This window comes from Polyodon spathula, chromosome 8 (genome assembly GCF_017654505.1).
Source record: "Polyodon spathula isolate WHYD16114869_AA chromosome 8, ASM1765450v1, whole genome shotgun sequence".
Lineage (NCBI taxonomy): Eukaryota > Metazoa > Chordata > Actinopteri > Acipenseriformes > Polyodontidae > Polyodon > Polyodon spathula.
This window is the reverse complement of record NC_054541.1, coordinates 31,314,947-31,340,656: the sequence shown is the minus strand read 5'-3', so window position 1 is coordinate 31,340,656 and position 25,710 is coordinate 31,314,947. Positions and strand designations below refer to the sequence as shown.

Below are 25,710 nucleotides of genomic sequence, written 5' to 3'. Positions count from 1 at the left end.
TGAAACCAGTGCGTGGTAACTTAAATGTGTCTTATCTTAGAGTAATCTTTCTGTAAAGTTACTTCTGAAAAACTGTTGTTCTTTAGATTAAAAAAAAAAAGTGTGGATTCTCACAGGTTATAAGGTGAATGGTTTTCCACCACTTTTCAATTGGTTGGAATTCAGGGAAGTGTTTAAGATTAGAGGAAAGAAAGCCCTAGAAGTACTGCTTGGCCATACATTCACTGTACAAACTTGTATGTTAAAGTAATTTGAGTTACATTTACTTTCAAACCTGGCTTTAAAACGTGTTACCGGCTGTAGCACAAGCTCTGATAGAAAAGTTGAAATGTTCACTGAATATAGCTCTTGATGTACTTCAGATGTCAGAGTTCTGTTGTTTTGGGTCATCACAATTAGAATGTTCTGACTGTTCTAAACAGTGCACTTAGGTTGTGTCTGTGATTATCATCAATATGCGTTATCCCTAAGAGGGATAACAGAATGCTTGGGTAAATAGCAAAAAAGTGTGGAGTACAAAACCAAGGAGGTTATGATGAGGTTGTATAATGCACTGGTATGAATTCTGGTTACCACACTACCAAAGAGACATTGTGGCCCTGGACAAGCAGAGAGCAACCAGACTAATCCCAAGGCTTAAAGAAATCAGCTATTATGCCTAGAACAATGAATAATTAGGGGGTACATGATTGAAGTCTTTAAAATCTTAAAAATAACTACATTTAAAATCTAAATCGACACACCACCACCTCCATTTTGATCCTTCTTTCACTTTCAAAAGGATCTTCTCGCGTGTAACTAAGGTTTGGTTGAATGGCTGTAGAGGAAAAGAAACAGATACCAACCATATCAATCAAAAATAGATACTGGCAGTGGGGTGTAAATAGCATGTTTCAAATTGTACTTGATTTAAAAACCAAAGAGTAAAACCCTGCACTACACACGCATTTCAAATAAATCACAGTTTGCAAAGCTATGTTAAGTGTCCAATCAATGAACAGATTCACATTTAAAATATCAAAGGTTGCCTAGATATTTTTATCACAATGGTGTGGCAATTGTAAGAAATTGATCACTTGTCTAATGACATTACTCAATAGTTTTTTGAAAAAATAACTTAGCAAATGTACTACACAGTAAATGAATAAAATAGTGCTGGATCTTTTGTGGGGTAAAAAAGAATTAAATCTGTTCTGAGACAACTCTTTACTACTGTGTCCTACTGAAGCTATACAGTGTGTAATCCATTACTCATCGATTACAACATGAGATCATTCAAATGTATACGTTCCCTCTTCTGTAATAACAGCAGACCACCAGACGGGCCTCAACAGCAGAGGTAATCTGTTTATTACACAATTTACTGATACTTCATGGTTTTGATTTTATTTTGTCTTGGCCACTCTGTATTTCTTCAGTGTAAAATGCTCATTCATTAGACATGTCCCCCCCCCCAACCTCTTATGTATTTGCTTTGGGGTTTAATAATGTGAACTCATTGGGAGACACCTACTGTTGAATCATTTCTTATGTCATTGAGAATGAATTGCTTTAAAGCTGGGATGTCATGAATTTTTTTTTTTTTTTTCAGAATTCACTTGTGTAGTACTGTTGGTAGGTCAATAAAAGTATCTGAATAGCCCGCAAGCACCCGTCCAGACTAGAGGTTGCTGATGTGCGGTTAGCCAAAGAAACCCTGGTCGGTCTAATTGTTTTGTAGAAGATGAAGTGTAAGCTACTGCATATTACTACTACTACCACTTAATAATAATAATAATAATAATAATAATAATACAAATTTCAATTATAATTATATATAAAATTAGAATAATAAATGTCCCATGCCATTAAGGCTACTGTATAAACTAAAGCCCTGTGGCTTTTGAATTTACTGTAAAAAGCCCTCTGTCTTTTTTAGTTAAAAAAAAAAAAAAAAAAAAGTGAAATGCATGGGTACATGGTATATTATGTGTCATAAAATAGGGCCTATTGCAGCACAGCTAAAGTCTAAATAACAACTGACTACAAGGTTTCTTAGCACAAACTTTTGTTTTATGTTTTCTTTGTAATTTTTATGAACTGTGTTGAGTACCTGTATAAAGTATCAGACAAACAAACAAATATTTGAGTGAAACTGAGCTCTTAGTTTGTGCAGAAAAAAAAATAACACATTTCTTTCTCTATTGTTTCCTGTCTTTCTCTTTCCTTTAAAGCAAAGGCTTTTGGTCATTGTAGTCATTCGATAAACTCAGACTTCTTAACAGAACCTTAAAGAAAGTTATAACACCTGTATATAGACTTTCAATTGCCAAAATTGACCTTCACAAGCATGCTTCAATCAAACTGCAATTTGTCCCATTATCAAGAAAAATTATTTGGATGTTCCATAATTAGAGAACACCTTCACCTCCCTGGTACGTGCTGTTGTTCAGAGACGATTGTGAAAAATATTAGCTTCTTTGAATTTACTTAATAATAATAAAAATAATAATAAAAATGTATTTTGTACTGTCTGGACTTATCACTGTACGTGCTTCTACTTCGTTTTGGTCCGATTTGACTGTGAACCTTACCATTCAAGTGATAATGATGGTGCACACAGTTTTCTGTGCTCTCCAGGTGTGGTATTCTTGGTATACATTTTACCACACTATGGTTGGATTGCTTTGATTATCAGATGTAACCCCCTTGGCTTCTGTATTCTGCAGGCTAATTGATATAATTGAGTATTACATTTGTGTTGGTTAAAGCAGTTTAACGGAATGATTTGTGGTGTCTAGTAGAGTAGTTGTGTGAAGTATTTGCATTAAATTACAAAATATGAAAATATGTGAAACACCCCAGCAATGTCGTCACGTATTGCATGAGCTGTGGAATACAGGAGCATTAACATAACCTTATTCTGGCTTCCTTGATCATAAATCATATACTTTATTGTCAGCTGCAGGTTTTAACATGTTTAAAATTTGCCACGGTGTCCCTGGGCTTCTGGCTGAGTCAGTTTCTGCAGTAATGTTGCTCTGTAATTGCTCTGTGGTCCAGCTCATCTATGCAGTGGTGGGGCCACTATTTTTTTTTTTTTTTAGCAGTAGTCAAAATCCACCCTGTACTCTGTTCTGGTTGACACAGCCTGCTCATTACCTACTTTGCCTGTTTGATTTAAGATTGCACACCTTGACGCGTTTTTCAGATTCGTCTGCAGCTGTTGTCGTCCCCTTTCTGTGCACAGCTGCTTCCAACCGCAGTCTGGGATATAATGCAACAATATTGCTTCTATAATTTTGAAAAATCCTTTTAGGGTTGGTTTTCCAAAGATATATATATATATAGCTATATATATATATATATATATATATATATATATATATATATATATATATATAGGGGATTCTGTTAACATAAGACAATAATATTGTGATTAGTCACAACACTGTTTCACTGCGTACAATGTATTGCAGATATTTCTATTTTTGTTTAACTGCATGCAAGGTTGGTGGGTGTCAAAGGTTATCACTTTCACCTGTTATCTTTTAACATCTCTAATTATAACTCTCTTTGTTCTAGAAACTCTTTTAGTCCTGTAAAAGCATTATTACCTGTGCTTAAAAAAAAAAAAAAAAAAAAAAAAAAAAAAAATCTAAAATCCAGAAAAGATGGCATTTACTGGCCTTGAATTGAAATGTTAAAAAATACTGTCACTGCAGGGTCTTGAAAGTTGTTTTATTTTTCCATCTTCTTGTCAGCCACATATTAAAGCTCACAGACTTGGTGCACCCCTGGAAATAATAATACCTGACAGTTTCAAGGTTACAGTCATACAGTACAATGGATTGAACAGCCACTGCACTGAAGCAGGGCCCAGTGCCAGGTTTGAACTTTATTATATGTTTCTGAACTCTGAATTCCCTTGTGATTTAATGAACGCTAACTGGTCAGATATGACTGTTGGATCATTTTTTTACAGTATTTATATGACCTTCCTAGGTAAAGAATCACTATATTAATAATATGGCTAATAGAGAGAATGCACTGAACATATTATCATATTTCACAACACTTCTTATTGCAGTGACTGAATCCCACTTCACTGTATCTCAATGATGCAGCGTGTACATAATTACACTGTATTATAATCATTCAAGCGGTCTAAAAATAAAGAAACCTATTAAGAACATCAACACTATAATACATGTAGTGACAGAAGTGTTTAACACATCTGTCACATACCTATGTGGGGAAAAAAATAACAACAAATATTACTGTGTGTTGTAGTTTTATTAATAGCACATTGTTGTAGTTTAATACTGTATTTTCTTATTGTTCTTTAGAAAACTGAGATCAGCTTACACGTTGCTAGGGAAACATCCTTGCAGTGGCCAACTTGTTCTTGCAAGTTAATCAATAATTGTACTGTATAAGTAAACCTGGAAGTGAAGAGATTACATATACCTGGAAAATCATGAAAATGACCTGAATCACAGGTATCCATAGAACGTTTTGTAATTTTAGAACAAAGCTGTTTGCTGCGTTTTGCTAATGCATATTGATACAGTACCTAGTTTCATCACAATGGAATGAATAGTCCTTTATTATTATTATTATTATTATTATTATTATTATTATTATTATTATTATTATTATTATTATTTAGCAGACATCCTTTGTCCAAGGCGACTTAGAAAGACTAGGGTGTGTGAACTATTCATCAGCTTGCAGAGTCACTTACAACAACGTCTCACCTGAAAGATGGAGCACAAGGAGGTTAAGTGACTTGTTCAGGGTCACTCAGTGAATCAGTGAAGCGGGGACCTCCTGGTTAGAAGCCCGTTTCTCTAACCAAGGACCACACAGCCTCAGGATCCAAATCGTAAACTGTGATGTACAGTGCCAAGATATGTACTATATCCTCTCCCCAGGATATATCATTGCACACTAGAAGAAATAGAATACAAGTAATCTGTTAATAAGTATACTGAAAACATAGCTTTTGTAGTATGAGCATCACATTTAGAGAGAGAGAGAGAGAGAGAGAGAGAGAGAGAGAGAGAGAAAAAACTTTGATTATCTGTTTCAAAGACAACTAAAATCTTATTGTTTTCTTCATAATGATATTAGAACTCCTAACATATGGTATTTACCAAACATCCCTTCTCTTCAAGATAATTAAATTGTTAAGCATTATTGACACATGTCTTGAAGTGTAAAAATCATTGCCTGTGGATGGCAGATCAGAAATGATTTGCTTGAGTTTCTGGTAGTAGACTAGGCTTTAAATAGGTATTCTGTGAAGCATACTCAAGATATCAGGAGGATACTGAGGTTAGAGCTGTCGTAGGCATTCGTTTGGGAATATCTACTGTCACACATCTAAGGAAGCAAATTAGTCTCCTTTCATGTTTGGGATTGGCCATTCTATAAAGGTTGATATTGCTGATCAGATTGTTTCTTAATCAAAAATTCACACCTGAAAACCCCATGATCTGGCACCGGTAACACAATCTAATAGTTTGTATGTAAAGTAGGTAATTGTATAACAAGCATCACAATTTTAACTGTCCAAAAAAATTGATAAAGAAAAGGAAAAAGATCATTTATTGGTTGGAATATGGGAAAAGAAGGAAAGATGGAATAATTTTCTATTTAAATGAGATGTTCTTTAGCCTCCATAGCAAAAATATGACTAGACTTATTGGTGTTCAGGATGGTGGAGCAGCAGAGAGACCAAAAGTCAGGGCACTTTATTGAAATAAGCTTATCCTTAATGGTTACTGAGAAATTTCCCAAGATACCTTAGAGGCAGTGAACTGAGAGTGTTTTCTATTCATTTTAGGCACATAACACATTTTGCTATTTTGGAAAACATTATTAAAATCTTCACAACCCTTTAGACAAGAAACTCAGACAAGCTTCCTGCCTTACTTCTTGTACTTGAAGATAGCTTCTTAGAGAACTTGAGATAAAAAAAAAAAAACCTTTATTATTCTACTTCTTTTTCCACTTTAAAATGTGTATTGTTCAGTTCCCCATAGAAATATATTTGTTACTGTTTCTGTGTGTCTTGTGCAGCACATAAGAAGACTGTCTTTGTTTACAAGGCAGGTATCTCTTGTCAGTAGTGAACTGAGTGAGGCTCAGGGAATGGTTACTTCTGTACATTGAAACTAGTTGGTGTATCTCAAGAGTATAGGAACAAGAGCAAATGGTGTCAGATGCAGGGGTGCACCCCTCTAGGAGGTCTTATCAGATCAATACATTTTAACCCTCTGCAGAATCATTCTAGTTATGTTTATATGTAACTTGAATAGCATAATTGACACCATCTGTTATAATTTTTGCTTCATAGTTATTGATCTAGAATTGTACAGTTTTGTGTGATGCAATACAAAACTGATGAAATCAGTGTCGCTTTATTAACTGTGCTTGGTCTCTAATGCAGTGCACTCCTGCAAAGGTTTGAAATGGCAGGGAAGTAGAAACAGGTTTACACGAGCAGACTACACTGTAAAGTGACTCGGAAGATGCTGTGTCCGTCGCAGATGCACTGTGACTCATCAGTGATAAATGTCTCGCATTGCTTGTGGGAAAACAAAAACAGTTTTTGGGTTTTAATACCAATTGAATTCTATTTTCTATAAATTAATTGTACATCTGTAATAGTGTATTATTGTTACTGATATTTTAACCATAGGAGTACAGTTGCATACAATATATAAACTATGTACAATTAACTGGACATCAGGACTGTGTTATTTCAGTCCTGATGACTACTGGCTGGTAGCTGTAACAGTAACACTATGAAAGACATTTCAGATTCCTTTTCTGTGTTTGGGTTTTTTTACCTTGATGTATTTCTCTCTGTTGTTACCATTTTTCCTTGAATGGAGAATCATCATAGCCCAGTATGATCGGAAGCAATTGTCATCACTGTAGAGATCTGGCATGTTTTATTGATTTTTTTACACTCATTATTCTAACATAAACCAATGTTATTGATTAGCAGATTCAATCTACTACTTTAATTTACTATCTAGTACTAAAATATAAATCATTTTATTGCAACACTCAAACATGGCAAATTTTGTATAATAGGTACAATAGGCTCCACCAAAAATGTCCATGCCCATGAGTAACAGGGCTAGGAACCCTGTACAGGAGAAGGGGGCAGGGCAAAGCCCTGCTCCTATAAAGTATATTTGTTTTGTGTTTTATTATTATGATGATGATGTATTTAAATGATGGATTAGCTGTATGTTTTGTTTTTGTATGGTGTTGCAACGTGGGTGTGAAGCCCCATCCATATTAATAAACTTGTGCAGAAGGTGGCCATCGGGAGATGGTCATCTGCGTAAAAGCCTGCTGCTCTCTGCTCTCGGTGTGGGTGTTGGAAAGGAAGAACGAGAGTGAGCGAGTGGATTAAAAACAAAACATATATATATATATATATATATATATATATATATATATATATATATATATATATATATATATATATATATATATGTGTATGTGTGTGTGTGTGTGTGTGTATATATATATAGGAACAGTGAAGCATGTGTTTGTGATTATTTTGCTCAGTGAACAGTGTTTTTGTTAAAATATTTTCTTTTATTTGTTATTTAAATACACTGCGTACGCCGTGACTTGTTGCCCTGCAGTACTGTCTCTGTGTTTTTGTTCCTGCATTTTGGCCTGACGTCACCACATCGGCTACCCTGTCACACCGTGTTTTAAAAAGTCCATTCTACTGTTGTGTGTTTTTTTTTTTTGTTTGTTTTTTTCCCATTAAGATGCAATATCCCAGTCGCCTGAGATGGCCTTGAAATTCCATTTTATTTATTTTTTAAGACAAGGGTAAAGGGGGACGACAGAGCTGTGCTGAGGGACCCACACCACTGATCTCTTTGCAGATTGCTTCTTCAAATTTGAACCATGCCTCCCATTGCTTAGCTTACGAAATCTGAGATCAGTTTCAAAATACATGCTAGTGTGGCAGCTGGTAACGGATTATGGAGAAAATGTTGTGTTAGTCATGCATTTAAACTGTTAATAATGGCAATGGTTATATAACTATACTCCAATACAATGTTTTGTGAGTGAACGGTTAGGCAACATGAACCCCCTGCACTTTATGGAGGTTGTTTGTCCCATTTTCCTTTGTCTCTAACAGTCATTGGGACCAAGCTGAAAGCTAACAGAATGAGATCAAACCAGTTTAATTTCACTCTGTATACTCTAGTTAGGAAGGTGGGCTTGTAGAAATGATTAGTTCAAACCCATTCTAACATCTAATGAATGTTAAAATGCGCAGAATGCAAGAGGTGGATTTTAAATTGCTGACAGATAGGAGGGCTGTCAGTTTATTTTACAATTAGGGAAATGTTCGAGGTGGGAGGTAGGTGAAGATATTTATTAATAGAGATTCTACAAACATAGATTTTTGACCTTTGAGTAACATCCATTTTCATACTGCAGATGTAGCTAAAAGACGACAAGATTCAGAGTAGTTTCAGTTTGCAGATGTAGTGATACAGGAGTTTTTGTTAAAGCCTCTTTAGCTTCTGTTGTTCACCACTGGAGATCCTAATAGCAATTATCTGAAACAGAACAGGAATGTTTTTGACTGTTGAGTCAATAAGCTGGAATTGATTTAGAAAATATTCACTGTTGTGTAGATTAAGTAGTTATGAGTTTTCTGTTGTTGTATATCAGTGTTATTCAATTGGCAGCCCATGAGAGCCTTCCGTTTGGCCCATCGAGGATCAGCAGCCCTCCATTACAAAAGCTGAAATTGCAGATATGCCAGATTGAATGGTCGCCACTATCTACAGGGCATTTGTGTCCCCAAACAAGCGTTTTTCTTTAGGAAACATGCCATAATACATGAACAAGTGATCACTGCACTTTGTCTGGTAATAATCCTTCTTCCTTGTTTACAGCTCGCTCTGTATGCAAGCTACTCTCAAATCAAAACACTTTTAGTTTGTATTCACTCTGTGTGCACTTTCATTCCTATTCATATCAGTATATTCCATAACCCAACGGTGAATACTATTTTACAGTTTACTATTATTTAACTTCTCAAACTAATGACTCCACTCCTGTAACTTCTATCTATGCTTAAGGTCTCTTTCTCCATGGACTTACTGGGCTGAACTCTTTTAGTTTGGTTACCTAGAGAACCACGATTATGCTTTTTATTTTAAACATGCACATTTGTGAGGTAAAGTGTGATTCACCATCAGTAGACCCAGACAAAACAATAAAAACGAGCGATTCAAGCACAATGAATTAGCACAAAAAGCTGAGCCTGTCAATGATCTTTAATTTGGGCTTAATACAAAACCTGCTTGGCAACAGTAAGAAATGCACCTGCGGCCTGTCAAAGACGGCATGGTAAATATGCACTAAAATTAATTATTCCTCTGTTTACTGTCATGCCTTGCATTTAAATTAAAAACATTTCATTTACAATTAAACACATTGGAGTTAGAACATGTTGATACATATTTAGATCAGGCGCTTAAGATGCTTATGAAACATTAAAGCGATTAATAATTAACACGCTTTTATTCACTAGCTTGAATGCTTGCTGCGCAGTAATTTTCTCAAAAAAAAAAAGAAGATGGTGTGAGGGAGTGTCAATTTCAGGCAATAAGAAAAGGGTAGCAAGATGTCCATTCATTTCTCATGAATTTAATTTACCATTTTCAATTTCATAGCTTAAATAAAGTTAAGATTAATCGTGTGCTATTTTAATGGCATATCTGGGCTTTGTTTATAATTAAAATATCAGGACAAATATATTTGCTTTCTATTTTGATTATTAAATGGCGATCAGACATTGTTTTATTGTAAGTAGTTTTTTTTGATATGCATTAGTTAATTGATGCAAGTATTGTGCTGAAACTGATCTGTTTTGTAAAATGCAATTGGATAGTCAGGTTTTCATAACCATTTAAACAACCCCCCACCAGTATGCACATAAGAATATAAGAAAGTTTACAAACGAGAGGAGGCTATTCTGCCCATCTTGCTCGTTTGGTTGTTAGTAGCTTATTGATCCCAAAATCTCATCAGGCAGCTTCTTGAAGGATCCCAGGGTGTCAGCTTCAGCAACATTACTGGGGAGTTGATTCCAGACCCTCACAATTCTCTGTGTAAAAAAGTGTCTCCTATTTTCTGTTCTGAATGCCCCTTTTTCTAAACTCCATTTGTGACCCCTGGTCCTTGTTTCTTTTTTCAGGCTGAAAAAGTCCCTTGGGTCGACACTGTCAATACCTTTTAGAATTTTGAATGCTTGAATTAGGTCGCCACGTAGTCTTCTTTGTTCAAGACTGAACAGATTCAATTCTTTTAGCCTGTCTGCATATGACATGCCTTTTAAGCCCGGAATAATTCTGGTCGCTCTTCTTTGCACTCTTTCTAGAGCAGCAATATCTTTTTTATAGCGAGGTGACCAGAACTGCACACAATATTCAAGATGAGGTCTTACTAGTGCATTGTACAGTTTTAACATTACTTCCCTTGATTTAAATTCAACACTTTTCACAATGTATCCGAGTATCTTGTTAGCCTTTTTTATAGCTTCCCCACATTGCCTAGATGAAGACATTTCTGAGTCAACAAAAACTCCTAGGTCTTTTTCATAGATTCCTTCTCCAATTTCAATATCTCCCATATGATATTTATAATGTACATTTTTATTTCCTGCGTGCAGTACCTTACACTTTTCTCTATTAAATGTCATTTGCCATGTGTCTGCCCAGTTCTGAATCACATAATGCGCACCCTGTATCCTCCACCCCCCAGGGTTTGGGCATTGCCTTATCTGGTTCACCAGAGAATGGAATTGAATACCACTGTTGTATATGATTTAGGTGTACACCGGTAACTCTAATATTTTATACTCATATCAGGCTGCTCTTTAAGGTAACCCTCAGTCTAACCGTAAACCTGTTGTCTCTAGATTTTCTAAATAAAAATATTGCAACCAAATTATTAAGCAAACAAGGAACTCTGCAAACAACTAGGTTTCCTATTAAAACACCATCATGTCCAGTAAAAACAAATGTAATAAAAGATGTGTGCATCAGTTCTCTGTTCTGCTGACATGTTATCCCAACGCAGCTCTCTGGGGCTTTAAGATTTCAAGTTGGTAAATGCAAAGCAGAAATCCTTTTAAAATAATGACTTTCATTTTGTGTTGTGCACATTATAAATCACATTTAGCAAACGCTTGGGGCCGTACGAAACATAACTGATTACTGGTAATTTTGTATTCGTCTACAGTACATGCTTTAATCTTTGACCATTAGTTTTAATGGCTGGTGATTTGTCAAATTCCACTTGGTTTGGATGGGGAATTGTTGTTAAACTGAAAAAAAAACCCACACATAACATACCTTATAAAAGCTGATCATAGTAAAAGTGAAAGCATGGTAAATCATAGGTAAGCATTGTAAATCCCAGATAGACATAGTAAAGCATATTTTTAAAAAAATAAAAAAAACTATAGTAAATCATTGGAAAAATTACTAAATGTAATTCCACAGTAAATTTTAAGGATGTGGTAATAAGATTATTCTGTACTGTGGTCCCCAAGTGGCTCACCTTTGGTTGTGGGAATGGAGGAAGCCCACTGAGCCTTCAGTTTTCCTGAGCTGTGTGGGGAATTATGGCAGTGAGGGAAAAAATGTAATTGGACATTCTAAATTGGGGGGAGAAAATCGGGGGTAAAATAATTGGGCATAAAAGATTATTCTGTACTTCCTCTTCTGTTTGTTTAAATGACTGTCATAATACATGAACACAGATACCTTGTTTGTTTATTTTGCATGTGAAGTGGTTGTAACAAAAAAATAAATCTTATCTGTCATGCACCTCCATTTGCTATACAGGTCACAAATGTGCAGATCAGAAAGGAACTCATAGTATAGCAAACACATTTTCATTTTAAAACATGATAGCTGGTGGTTCAGTTGGTTAAAGACATCTATTTTGGCAATCATTGCTCTTACAGTAAGTCGGCTTGCATTTCCTTGGCCATCTCACTTGGAGAATGAAACTGTCCCCAACCCCTAACATTAAGTTTTAAAATAAAACTTCTTTCAAAACTTTTGAGACCTGTGGAGCAAATGGAATTATTTTGTTAGCCAAGATCACTTGACATTGCTCTTTTTTTTTTTTTTGGAGCTTCACCAAATCAGGAATTGAAAAAGTGCGCTTTAATAAAATATATTTATGTATGTATGTATGTATATGCTTAGCTCTTCCAAAGTAATTTGGTTTCAGTGTTTTTCTCCAGTCACTAAATATTGTGTTTGGCTTTGTTTAAAATCTTTAAAATGTGTTCATGTTTTTATTGTGGATAATTAAATCTAGTGCATCCAATTTCCATGGAGTGATTTCCTGAGATCATTCATAATAAAATAATTGTTAGAGAGATTCTTGCTGTTATAGTAAAATTTAACAGGTGTTTTGTTTCTTGCCATATCCCAAGGTGTTGCTTCCATGACGGTACCAGTATACATCGCCGAGTCTGCCCCCCCACATTTAAGAGGAAGATTAGTTACCATCAACACCCTCTTCATCACTGGAGGGCAGTTATTTGCGAGTGTCATTGATGGGGCCTTCAGTTATCTTCCTAAGGATGGATGGAGGTATGTATTTGTACAGAGAAAGGCATTGTTAAAAAATTGCATAATAAACACGTGAAATGTACTGTATTACCTGTTTGTAAAACGAGATATCGTTACAAAATATATTTTCCTGGCTAATCCCATGTGTGTTCTTTATATACTGAGCATCAAAAGAAACTTATCACTATTTAACACATTTATTTTTGAAAAAATATGGTATATAAATGATGGACATTGACTAAATGTTTTTGGTTTCTTTTTAATTACTCAATCATTCATCCTTGACCATGACACGCTTGAGTGACTATGACTGAAGCATTTGCACTTAATCCCCTAATTAGTGAGACAGCTGATTGGACTGGATATGGAGTGATTTCAGCTGTTGAATTGCAAGCTTGAATAAAAGCAATAAAGAAAATCACAGAAAAAACAACAACATTGTCACGCCTGTCAAGAGAGCAGCACAATTAACTAGCACAATAAAGTCAGTGCACCTGCTCTAAAACAGAGTTAGTCATTTTTTGATCACATCTAGTGAATTTTATCCAAATATAGGTGAGAAGTTTCTTTTGATGCTCAAATTTATAATTGATACATTTCTTTTGATGTTTGGTATATTTCTGTGTTTTTAGTTGTGAATTGGATTGGAATTAGGTAGTTGTTGAAGTATCATTATGGCTCACAGTTGGATAGCAACGTATGAAACTTGATCAAAACCACCAAATTGCAGGGTGTTTTCGACATTTGGAATTCTGGTTACTAAGGAAACTGACACATCAAATTCTTTATCGTTGAGTTTATTATTAATTGCTGTAAATGCAGTTTTTTGCACAAAGATTTCATCATCACTCAACTGTAAGTTCTCCAAGCTGTCCACAATAATTAGAGACATCTTAAACCTTGTTTTTATTATAACGTAAAGTTTGCTTTGCATTGTGGCAATGTAAATTGCAGAGACTAATACTAATGTATGTATTCATCAAACATATCAAAGACCGGAATATATTGTTCTGTAATATACAATATTCTAAACATTATGAAATTTAGATGTGATGCAGCTGTTATCAAATGGCTCCAACTACATTGCAATGCCTCTACATAACAGATTAAGATGCAGTTTGCTATGAGTTTCAAAACATACTAATAAGAGTAACCCCTTAATCTTAATAGGATTATATCTACGTGACAAGGAATTTAAGAATGTCTGTGGCATTTCATGGAATGCACTTGCCCTTTAGCCACGAGCTTTTCCTGAGAGTAATAAGAATGCATAGAGGTTTCTGGTTTAACAAATGATTGACATGCTGCTTATGAACAAAGGGCTAATTTGGTAAGAGATGTATAATGCACAAACATTAAGTATATGGTGGTGCTGGAAACACTACCTCATTTGGGAAATGAGGATGTTTTGAAACATTAACTGATTTCAAACCAGAACTGGTTGTATGAAGTGAACCCTTTAAGGGAAATTACTTTTTTTGTTTGTAGCAAGCATGTGTGTCAGTGTTTACAACCTCTTCTCTCCTCTCTGGTATAGATCTAGAAATAGCAATTGTCTTGGAAGCAGCTGGAGGCAACATCTGGTTCATTGACGCTTCTATTATTAGTTTTATTTTTAGTTTATTTGGCAGGCGCTTTAATCCACTTGTGCAAAATCAGTGTTAGTGAGAACATTCAGTTCTTTGATATCCAGATTTGCAATGTGCAGTTTTGAAATACACCCTTTTTGTTCAAACCCGTATTTTCATTTGTAAAACATGAGATTTGTTTCTGCTGTAGGTTAAAGAAAGTTCCCGGTTTTCTTGCCTTGCCTTCCAGGAAGTCTGCTACTACTTTACTTCCTAGGTTATTTCAGCCCAGCAGTGTCTTTGGGGTCACTCTCCGGCTATAATGACCCAGAACATGCAAGACAATCTGAACGCATGTCTAGCAAACAAGTGTTTTCTTTAACCTAGTGTAGTACCAGATATCATATTGTAAAATGAAATGGGTTTCTTTTAAAACTGCACAACTGAGACCTACAGAGTGAATGGATGTGCGCAGCAGGGGAAATGCATGGGCATATTTTGTTAGCTGCAATCGCTTTAATACAAACCTAACATTCCACAACATATAAATGTGTATAAGGGAGCACCCTCACTGGGGCATGTTGTTTACAATGAGTCATGTTATATTGACTTACTCTGGGGTGGTGGTTTTGTTGTTGCAGTGTGAAGCCGTGTTAGTGTAATTCCGTGTGCAGCTTAGCTACGGTGTTATATAACTAACAGTATATTGCATAATAACTGTAACTAAAACCCTAAATATTTAACGTTGAGAAAACAAATGAAATGTTTGTAGGTACTATTATGCATTGTTAAAAATACAGTCTGCGTGACTGCACAGTATAAAAAAGAAATAAATGACTTAAGGTTTTAGATGTGATGTTTTATATATGTATATGTAACTATCACTGTTTAACACATTTATTTTCGAAAAAATATGGTATATAAATGATGGACATTGACTAAATGTTTTTGGTTTCTTTTTAATTACTCAATCATTCATCCTTGACCTTGACACGCTTGAGTGACTATGACTGAAGCATTTGCACTTAATCCCCTAATTAGTGAGACAAATGACTTAAGGTTTTAGATGTGATGTTTTATATATGTAACTATTTAAAGACATGTATTTTTGTTATAAAAAGAAACGGCACTAAATTGTTTGAATAAGGCTGTTAATGTGGACGTGGATAGCTCTTTAAAAGGCTGTTTGTCTGTGTGAGGTGAAAATGGAGAGGATTGACTAATATGTGAATCAATGCTTAATATTATTTAAAAGAAAATAAATGCCTGTACCGTAAAAACAAGAGGAAAAAAAAAATGCCCGTGTGTCTCTGTGATCCTGACATGCGAGGTGGACTTGTGTCTTGGACATGTCACCTGTACAGTGGGGCAATGATATATATATATCTATATATATATATATATATATATATATATATATATAATATATTATATATCTATATATATATGTTACACTCCTGTGATTTGCATTCCAATTCGGACCTCATGTCTGCAAATCAAGTGCAAAGAATTGACACTTTAAAACAACTCTACAAATAAGGCTGTGGCACAAGGGTCACGTAATTTGTGAAAGCGTACAAATCACTGTTGTACTCTGACAACTGTAATAAAGAATGCCAAGGCACGTGTTCCATTTCCAAACTGGAAATTTTAAATCTTGACATCTAGCAGAAATGGACTACCTGTTGCTTAGAACATACCTCAAAATGGTTAATTTATATAGAGTGAGGGCACCCAATACTGCATACATTTGTATGCTCTCATTAGTACCACGTTTCCAAAATGAAGGGCATTAAAGTATTTGCATTAAACTGGAGACGAAAGATGATTTATCTGCCATTGCTATTGACATCATTGGTTTTCTGGTACTGTTATGAGAAAATTAAGTGAAGAAACGGGAAGAATGTAGCGGGACCGGGGATATGCGCCCCAGTAACTTATAACTACCCCACCTAAATAATAACATTAAGAGTACTGGGACCTCTATGATAGAACTCAATTTCCCCCCTTGCGCAAGACCTCAATTGAATGAAAAGTGGGAGACAAAAAGGCAATTTAGTGTTGACTCAGAGCGGGATATAATAACACACAAGGAGTAACACATAAATAAAAATAAAAAACCCTATAATCACAACATATAAAAGCACTATGCAGAAAGTACAATACTGTGCTAAAACCTGTAGAAAACAATATATGAAAACCATAAAGAAAACGGTGGCTGGCTGATGTCCTCGTTATAACAATATAAAACACATTTGTCCGCATAGCCAACATTAAAACAACCATCACATTAAAATATTATGCAATCAATTAAAAGACAAGTTACCTCAGGGAGTAAAGGATAAAACAAATCACACAGCAGCATCTAAACTCTACAAAATCTGCAATAAAATACATTTTTAAAATAAATACACATTTTAAAAAGGGATCCGTTTGCGAAACCAAACAAGTGCAATCAGCTTACCTTCTAACAGCTGGGGGAAGAATATACACAACATGAGCAGCACAGCAGGAGACGGTGCAAACGTCTGCTTACTGCCCGTGCTGCACCCATTTTATACACTCAAGATAATGAGTGCTAAAGCAAACTAGCCCCTGCTGGGCCAATTACCCCACCTGTTACACACTAATAATACATTTCAAGCACATACACTGTAATGCACTAAAATAGGTTGGCCTGTAACACTGCTTTATAGCAAATGCTTAGTGTGAAGAATGTGTACATCTAAGAAGGTACTCTATAGGGATGTGCAGAGAAGTAAAATGCTGATGTGTGTTGGTGTGGTTCCATTTGTATATAGAACATGAGTTTGAAAATTAAGTAATATACCCAGTAACATACCCCAAACAGCATATACTTCAAAAATTGTGAACGATTAATAACTATTTACGTTACAAAACTAGAAACAAACAATGTAGGCACAGTTGTAAGATGTTTAGTGTTAATTCTTTTGTGTGCTATTCATTTTTTTAAGAGGAAATTGTTCCTCACAAAACATACAGAGAAGTGTGGTATTCCCACAGTGCACATCTTGGAATGTCTTCATGCTTACGCCAAGTCTTATGAACTCAAGTTTTCAACCCATATTGCACTATTTTAAGTCAACACCGCCTTCAAAAAAGAGTGTAAAGTGAATGAACCTATCAAAGTTTTGAAATAAATCTCTCTTCCCATGTTGCCGTTATATTATGCTTTTCAGCTCAGCATTATGTTTGTCTCTGTGTGTCAGTACCCTTTTAGATTGTGAAAGGTTTTTCTTTTTTATTTACAGATACATGCTGGGCCTTTCTCTTTTCCCAGCGGTTCTTCAGTTCTTTGGGTTCCTGTTTCTTCCAGAAAGTCCTCGGTGGCTAATCCAAAAAGGCAAGACACAAAATGCTCGACGGGTTCTCAGTCGGATCCGTGGCAATCAAAACATTGACGAGGAGTATGACAGCATCAAAACCAGCATTGAGGATGAGGAGAAAGAGTCTGGAGGAGGTAAGTTGTTACACACAGCAAGTAAAAAAAAATATTATGCAACATATTTTTCAAACAGTGAAACAGACTAATAACTGCAACATCAGCTACAGCTATGGCCATCTAAGTTTTGCATAACCCTGTAGAATGCACTTTTCCAAAAACTGGCAAAAATGGAAAAAAATAACATTTCAAAATCAAACATGAAATACTGTACTACTATTATGACTTCCGGACTTTTGCGATATCATGTTGTAGTTTCTTTGATTGCATGATGTTAAAAGATCTAAATTATGTTCATATTTTTTTTTTTTTTTTTTTTTTTTTTTAATTATGTCTCAATCCTAAAATTCTAGGTACTGCAAAACTTTTGGCCAGAGTTGTACTGTCATACTGAGGGTAAATATTAGACAGAATAAATACAAATTCATAGACATTCTGTTATGCATGTAATTCTTGTCGTTCATTTCATTGCAATTTATTTGTGGGGTTCAGGAGACTGAGAAATGGCTGCCCCCATGTTAATAATCACCAGTCTTTCTTTTTAAATCCTGGTCTCTACCACACCCCTTTTCTCTGCATTGCTTTGTTCTCTGCCTCCTCTCCACCACCTTTGCAGCAGATGTCCTTTTGTGGTGTCCCATCCTCCCCCCGTAGTTGCTCAGTCTTGAGCTTCACATCTGTGCAAAGCCAGTTATGCTGGAATTGGTTAAATCGCCCATAGTGATCATTACTTTGTAGTTATCATAAGTAGAGCCCAGAGAAATTCTTTTTATTTATTTATTTACAAATCTCGTTTTATTTTGTTTTATTTTTCGCCGAATGTCGTTTTATTTCACATACACATTAATAAAACAACTCAAGTAGACGTATGCCAATAATATAGTACACATCATGTTTTAACTACATACATATTTTTTATTAAATATTATCCACCTTTTATAAAACATTGACAAATCTCATACAGAAAAATAATTTAGTTACCATAATCTCTCACTAGCGACAGTCATGGTAACATTCAATTCTCCACTCATTTTAATTCACTGTCTATTTACAGTAAACACCGCCCATGCGCTCAATAAAAATACAACAAAATAAAATAAAATATGTACAGTACAGATTTACACTGCCCTACTATTGTGGAGCTGTCATAATAATTGCACTTATAGCAATCTATCCATAAAAAAGACAGGATTTGTATTTCAATCCCATTGTGCTGAAGCAGTATACAACAAGCGTGGGATTTCTCAGTATTTAAACACTGAGCAAAGCAGATTCATTCATTCAGATCCATTCAAAATCCCAAACTGCATTTGTTCCACTTGAAATAAAACAAAGAATTAGCATACTAATGCAAAATACAGATGAACCTGTTTTATTATGATTATTTTATTATTATTTATTTCTTAGCAGACACCCTTGGTGACTTACAGTCGTATACAAAAAATACATATTAAGAATTACAGTACAATTAAGAGCAAGATGCAAAATACATTGACTTCAGTCCTAATAAGAGCAAATACAGAACACAGTACAATTTGATATCAGGGCAGTTTAAGAGCAGATAACAGTGTTGATAGTTGCATCAGTGTTAGATATGAGTGCAGGTGACAATACAAGATACTACAGATTTGGTTAAGTGCAGGATTAAATATATTATAATAGGGAGCAGATAAGTGCATGTTAAAGTGCATTAAAGGCAGAGTGCTATATTGTCCAGAAGGGAAGAGTTGAGTTTTACAGGTGTTATCTGAAGGGGTGTGTCTTGAAGAGGCACCGAAAGGTGGTCAGGGACTGGGCAGTCCTGACGTCCGTAGGAAAGTCGTTCCACCACTGCCGGGCGAGGGTAGAGAAGGAGCGGGCTCTGGAGGTGAGAGATGAGGGTCTGGAGGTAGCTGGATGCAGTCTGGTCAAGGCATTAATAGGCAAGTACAAGAGTCTTAAACTGGATCCGAGCGGTGATCGGGAGCCAGTGGAGTAGCGTGGGAGAAGCAAGGCAGAGAGAACACTAGGCAAGTAGCAGAGTTCTGGATGAGCTGGAGCAGACGGGTGGCAGGTGCAGGGAGGCCAGCCAATTTTTTTTTTTTTTTTTTTTTTTTATCACCTTGCTTAATAGCATACTGCGTTTTATTATCACATTTTTTGAAAAACCACTCATCATGCACCATAGGTTCTTTGAGAAATTACCTCTCTTAATATCTCACAAACCCACTTATTGTCACGTTTTGTGCAGCCTGTCAAATATTCCGTGGCCGGGCTTTACTAAGTAACCACAAGATATAATTAATTTCCAACACAACTAACAACCAATAATCCTTTCAGCTGAGAAACTGACATTTTGTGCAGCCTGTCAAATCCTGTGTGGGCGTTCTTAATTAAGTCAAATTAAGTCAGTCATACAAATGCACACAAAAAAAACATCATCAATCAACAATTCAGGTTTTTTTTAGATAATGACACCAACTGTTTTATTCCATTTAATAATACAAAATGTATTTGTCCTGTAGCAAACTGTATGCATTTGTTTAAGTATAAAGAACAACTAATTGCACAGTATTAAAACACTACTCTTTCTGATTCTTTTTTCTTTTCTTTTTCTTTCTCGCACTTGTAATGGACTCATGACTGTCTTTATATCACAGGTTATGCCTGCATGGCAATCATGATATAAAGCAGGTTCATCTGTACATGCAAACAAGCCAAATTTTTCCCCACAAGGAATAAACAGCTGGTAATGCTTAATGACGGTATCTTTTCGACTCGCATTCCAGCCGACAGTCATTACTTTGTTACTGTCAGATTGTGTAATTGTCATGCGTGGTTTAGGCATTTTAGAAGCAAATGTCTCTTCTCTTCCATCACAATTTTAATTCCCAGCTGACTAACTCCAAATTATACATCTGCGCAAGTGCTAGTCAGGGATTCCGTTTTCCCTCAGACCGTGTCTATGGTAACGGCTGAGCTTGATGACTCAGATTGCAAGTATTTGTTTAAAGTGTTTTTTTTTGTGTAAACCTCTCAATTAAAACAACGTAATTGTATGTTTGTTTTATAATTTTTCATTTTATTTATTTTTATATTTGCATTTTATTTAGTTTTATATGTTACATTTCTTTTTATTTTGTATTGTGAAAAACACGGGACTCTTACTATAAATGTGAATTCAAGGTTTTAAGGTGTTTCATTGGACATTATTTGAAAACATTACAACATGTTTATGCAAATCAAAATATTTTCAGGGCTTTTTTTTCACAGACTAATCATATCATCTGTTTAATGATTAAAATATTGCAATCCAGTTGATCTGATGCAGAAACATTCAGATAATTCATATTTATCGCCTGGAACAGTAATTTGATTGGGTTACACTGGTTGGTTTAATGATTGCAAAACACTTGAATGGAATAGCAGTCATGAGGTTTTATGAAAGCTGATCTTCAGAGAACAAACTAGTACCACGTCAATTTAAAGTGCAGCTCATGCAGTGCTTTATACACTGGTGTGACCTATAGGCTTTTTCCTGAAATTGTTGTCATAAAAAGGGGAGGCGACTTATACACCGGTCTTTATGGTACTTCATTTTGTTGAGAACATTTTGTCTGGAAGAAAAGCAATAATAATTGCTGGGTACACTAAAATTAAATACTATATCAACAGGTAGAGTAAATCCTGTTTCACAAGTAGGGTGAGGCAGTAAATTGAGTTCTCATAACATGCTTTGATGGTGACACTGTATAGAACTTTATGTGCTACACCTATGACTTTCATTTTTAATGTATTACTGTTTCCAGGTTTGAGTCCTCAAACCTCAGGTCCAAGTCATCAGGATCCAAGTCACTGTCATTCAAGTCTCAGTCACGAGTCTTTGACTTTGAGTCTGTGAAACAAACTCAAATCAATTTTCATTAAACTAGTGGTAATAGTGGGGGAACAGTTTACCTAACGAACATTGTCTGATATCCCTCAGGAAAAAAGCACAAATAATAAAAAATAAAAATACAAAAAATTATTTTATGTATTTTTTTTAGCTAGGTTATTCTATTTGCATGCCTTTTTCAGCTTGTCTCACTATCTTGCAAGTTGTGCGCTGTCATATTTTGGTATATGTGCAATCGGTTGTGATCTGATGGGTGTTTTGCTATTGTCTAGAGAGGTACATTCACCATAAATTATAAAATTATTATTTTGCAAACTTAAACTTGCAACAGACAATTGATTTTTATAAAAAGAAAAAACATTTCGAGAAGTCCACCGCAAAGCTGCACGTGTAAAAAAAAAAAAAAAAAAAAAAAATGTACAAGACCCAATTACATTAAAGGACACTGAAAACAGCATAATGTACTGTATTTGATTGGGCGCTTCCCTGCTTTCTTAGCAGAAGTTGTTTAGGCATGCATGAGCAAGCACAGTGAGCTGAGCACCACTACACAGGTAAAAAAAAAAAAAAACTCTAACTATAGCATCATCTTTGACTTCAGTTCAGGTAAAGTCTGCCAATCTGACTTAGACATTGCCAGAACGGTATACATAATGTGTTCTTAAATAGTATATTTAGTATTATTGTTATTTGTTTTGCAAAACAGAAACGTTATGTTTCACTTTCATTGCATTTGCACTTTTATTAAGTCTGTAATATACAATGATGCATTTACGAGATTGTGCTTCAGTTCATTTGATTTCGCATCATGTATTTTATCTTTTCTCTTTTACACAAAAACATTATGTGTTTCCCAGTGGCAGCTGGTGGCCAAAATTTTTGGGTGTTCACACCTCAGATGCAGAGGTGTTGGTGTCCAGGGAAGAGAGGTATTGCTGCATTGCTGCAGGGGTATTGCTGCAGTGTGAGCTCCCTTATGGGAGCCTTTGTTTTGCAGCTATATACTCTTGGTGCAGGGGGCTAACCTCAGTGGTAGAAGTACTGTCCAGCCTGACATGTCTATCAACAACATAAATAAAAAAAATTATATAAAAATATTGAAATACTGTATATTTAATAACTGATTACCCTAAACAGGCAGCAGTGGTCGGTAAATTAATAAAATGATAATAAAAAAATAAATAAACATTGCCGAACCCAGCAAGATATTACTGCTTAAGTTAAAGCACTGCTGAAGGGCTGCAGCCTCGGGAGAAAAAGGGACAGATGGTGCAAAGTAAAGGTAGTTTAAAACTGTGAAAAGAACGAAGTTGAACAAATAAGACAAATAACATGAATTAAAAGTTAGACGAAGTTAGACAAAGATAATTACACTTGTGAATTTTATTTTAATATTTAAACAGCTTAAATGTTTTCTGCCTCTCTGCAAAGTAATACACTATACAAGGCTGAGAACCGCCAAAGTCGTGCTGCTCTTATTTATAGCCTTTGTTGTCTTGGCACTTGCGTGCTTATCGTCTGATCACTGTGTTCGCTAACCGTCTGCGTTTCATCCAGACATTTTTAAGCCAGCAGTAGTCAGTACTGACTGATGGCTGACTGCTACTGCGCATGTTCGCGACGGATTTGGGTGCTCAAATTTATGAGCGAGCACAGCCCGGATTCAGCCCATTATGTAGATGGAGGTGGAAATGAAACGCCCAGAAGGGAAGCACAATTCATTAGTAAGAGACTGGGGGATTCAGTGAGCAAGCAAATACTGTTAGCTGGCCGCCCCTGATATTTCCATTTTGTGTAGGTTCATAATGGAACATGAAGTTCACACAAGACAGATTTCTAGGTTGACACTGCACAGCATACTGTTAATGTGTTTTTCCCTCATTCATAATAAATCATTTTCATTTTGGTAAATTAAGTGGTATTAAGTTATTCTGTCGTTCTTTTTTATTTTTTGCTATCAGTCAGTCCTTCTGTCCTATCAGTCTGATATATCTGCCTTTTTGATGGAAAGCAATTTTCGACTGAATTTGCCAGGTGAATTTATTGACTTTTCTTGCAAACAGTGTTGGCGTGTGCTGGGAACAAGTGGAGATTAAAAGCAAAGCACAGAATATTTAATCACACAGCGACTTTTTTTCAAGAATGCAGTTTTAGAAATGTACTTCTACAGTGCTTAAAAAACATAGAACACAGTTAAAGTAGTAAAGAGAAATACGTACTAACTTGTTTACCATGCTGACATAATTTATTCCTTATAGAACTTAATGCAAAAGAGGAAAAAACTTGGTCTGCGATACTTGTAGACAGGATTGTGTGGGGGGTGCATTTCCAGTTTGGGGGGGGGGTGTTTACACTGCAACCTAGCTTTCTTCCAATTTCATATTCTTACTGTGATTGGCTGCAATGACAACGGCTAACCATGTGATTGGATAATGTTTTGTTGGATGACTTTTTTTTTTCACTGTGCACAGGTTTCCTAGTAACTGTTATATTTGTGTAATAGAAATTATAAAAAAGGACTCGTTGTTAATATCTCAGTCACGTAGCCCAAATGTTCGCGTCCGAGCCGAGTCCAAGTCTTTTGCGGACGTGACTTGAGTTCGCGTCTCGGGCTCGAGTCCTACAAGTCTGATTTCATGCAGATCAAACTATCCTATTTATACCTGCATTGTGAGTTTCTCACTTGTTCCTGGATTAGTCCGCTAGACATTGATAGACATGTGTGATATATTAGTTCTCAGGAATTTTTTTTTATTATCAAGATATTAGGTGTAAAATTCACACTCTGTATGAGAAATGTGATTATAATAATACTCTGACCAAATCGTACCCTATATCTGCATGGATTTATTTTGTCAGTATAATTATACCATGCGCATTAGCAAAGTTCAGAACTGTAATCAGAGTAATATCTACAATAATTGTGAGACTGTCTGCTGAAGAGACTGTTTTTTTTATGTATTTAATAATGGGATATGACCTTCCTTCTGTATCAAAAGACTTGGATAATGTCATGCTGCTGTCCTCGTGTTTTTGCTTAGTCTAAGAAGAGCTTTGGGACATTTGGCAGGTAGATATGTCTGGTAAAAGATAAGCATAGTCCATTGATTTCTGATAAGATTATGTAAGACCTTTTTTTCTGCTAAACTGATGAGATTTAACTGTACTGAGTGTCTATGTCTGTATGACATTCATAAATTAAACAAACTATGATCAGTATAAAGCTCTTTTAAGGCATGCTTTGATTCATGGTGATTTGTAGAGGGATTCCTGTCATATTCTGTCACTCAGCCTTCACATGAAGGTTATTGGTTTTATAGGCACCAAGGTCAGTTTGAGCACACAAAAGAATTACTATAAACTATTGTAGGGTACTACAAAATGGAATTTGAGGTGAACTGTTCTTACAGTGTTGAAGCGTATGAATTTGTCATCTCAAATCCACAGGTGTTTTGGTGACATGTCATTGTTTGTTGTAGGAATTAACAACTGTACATTTAAAAAAAAAAAAACATTTTCTTCTGATGTAGACCAATATCCAGCATGAAGAGAGTGGAATAATTCAGACTATTATAATAGTGGCATCCAGTGCACTACGACCATGTCATCTGCTTGAGATAAGAGGACTAACCTTAGCTTTATAATATCTGTAATAGAAATAGCTCATTTGTATTCAGAATGGGACTAGTTGGCTAATAGAGGGCATAGTAAAAATCTACATTTTTTGAAATTTTCATGACATTTTATTGTAACAACTGTCTCATTTCATTTATAGTACATGTATTTATTAATTGTATTGAAACAAAACAACATATTTATGAGCATGGCATTCAGGAACAGTGCATACAGTACATGTTGTACTGATTATTCTTATCATAAATAAAGCAGACATTGATTCCTCCTGTCCATAATGGATGGATTTTAATAAGCAGTCATGGCATCACTATTATGCAGTCTTTCTCACTGATCATGCATCATAAGAGGTTCTAATCTCATTTGTTTTAGCACAGAATAATCTTTAATTTTGTAATTTTAATAAAACACATTATCTATAAAGTTTGCATTTATAATACTTTAGGGGCCCCGATTAAATTAACTTTGTAGCTTGGAGAAAATGTTTTTAGGCATTAGAAATGCATGCAATAAACAAAGCAAATATTTGTTTGG

General features: G+C 35.3%; 1 protein-coding gene across 5 annotated transcripts in view; it reads left to right on the top strand.

Annotated features, from left to right (window-relative positions):
* The window catches only part of LOC121319767 (proton myo-inositol cotransporter-like), a 93,700-nt gene that overhangs the window by 11,412 nt on the left and 56,578 nt on the right, over positions 1-25,710 (top strand). For 3 of the 5 annotated variants that reach the window (XM_041257578.1, XM_041257575.1, XM_041257577.1), the window contains exons 2-3: positions 12,473-12,659; positions 17,479-17,687. In XM_041257578.1, the coding sequence (XP_041113512.1) occupies positions 12,473-12,659; positions 17,479-17,687 (396 nt within the window). The remainder of the gene's footprint in view (positions 1-12,472; positions 12,660-17,478; positions 17,688-25,710) is intronic. The other 2 variants (XM_041257576.1, XM_041257579.1) reach the window with 1 other exon arrangement.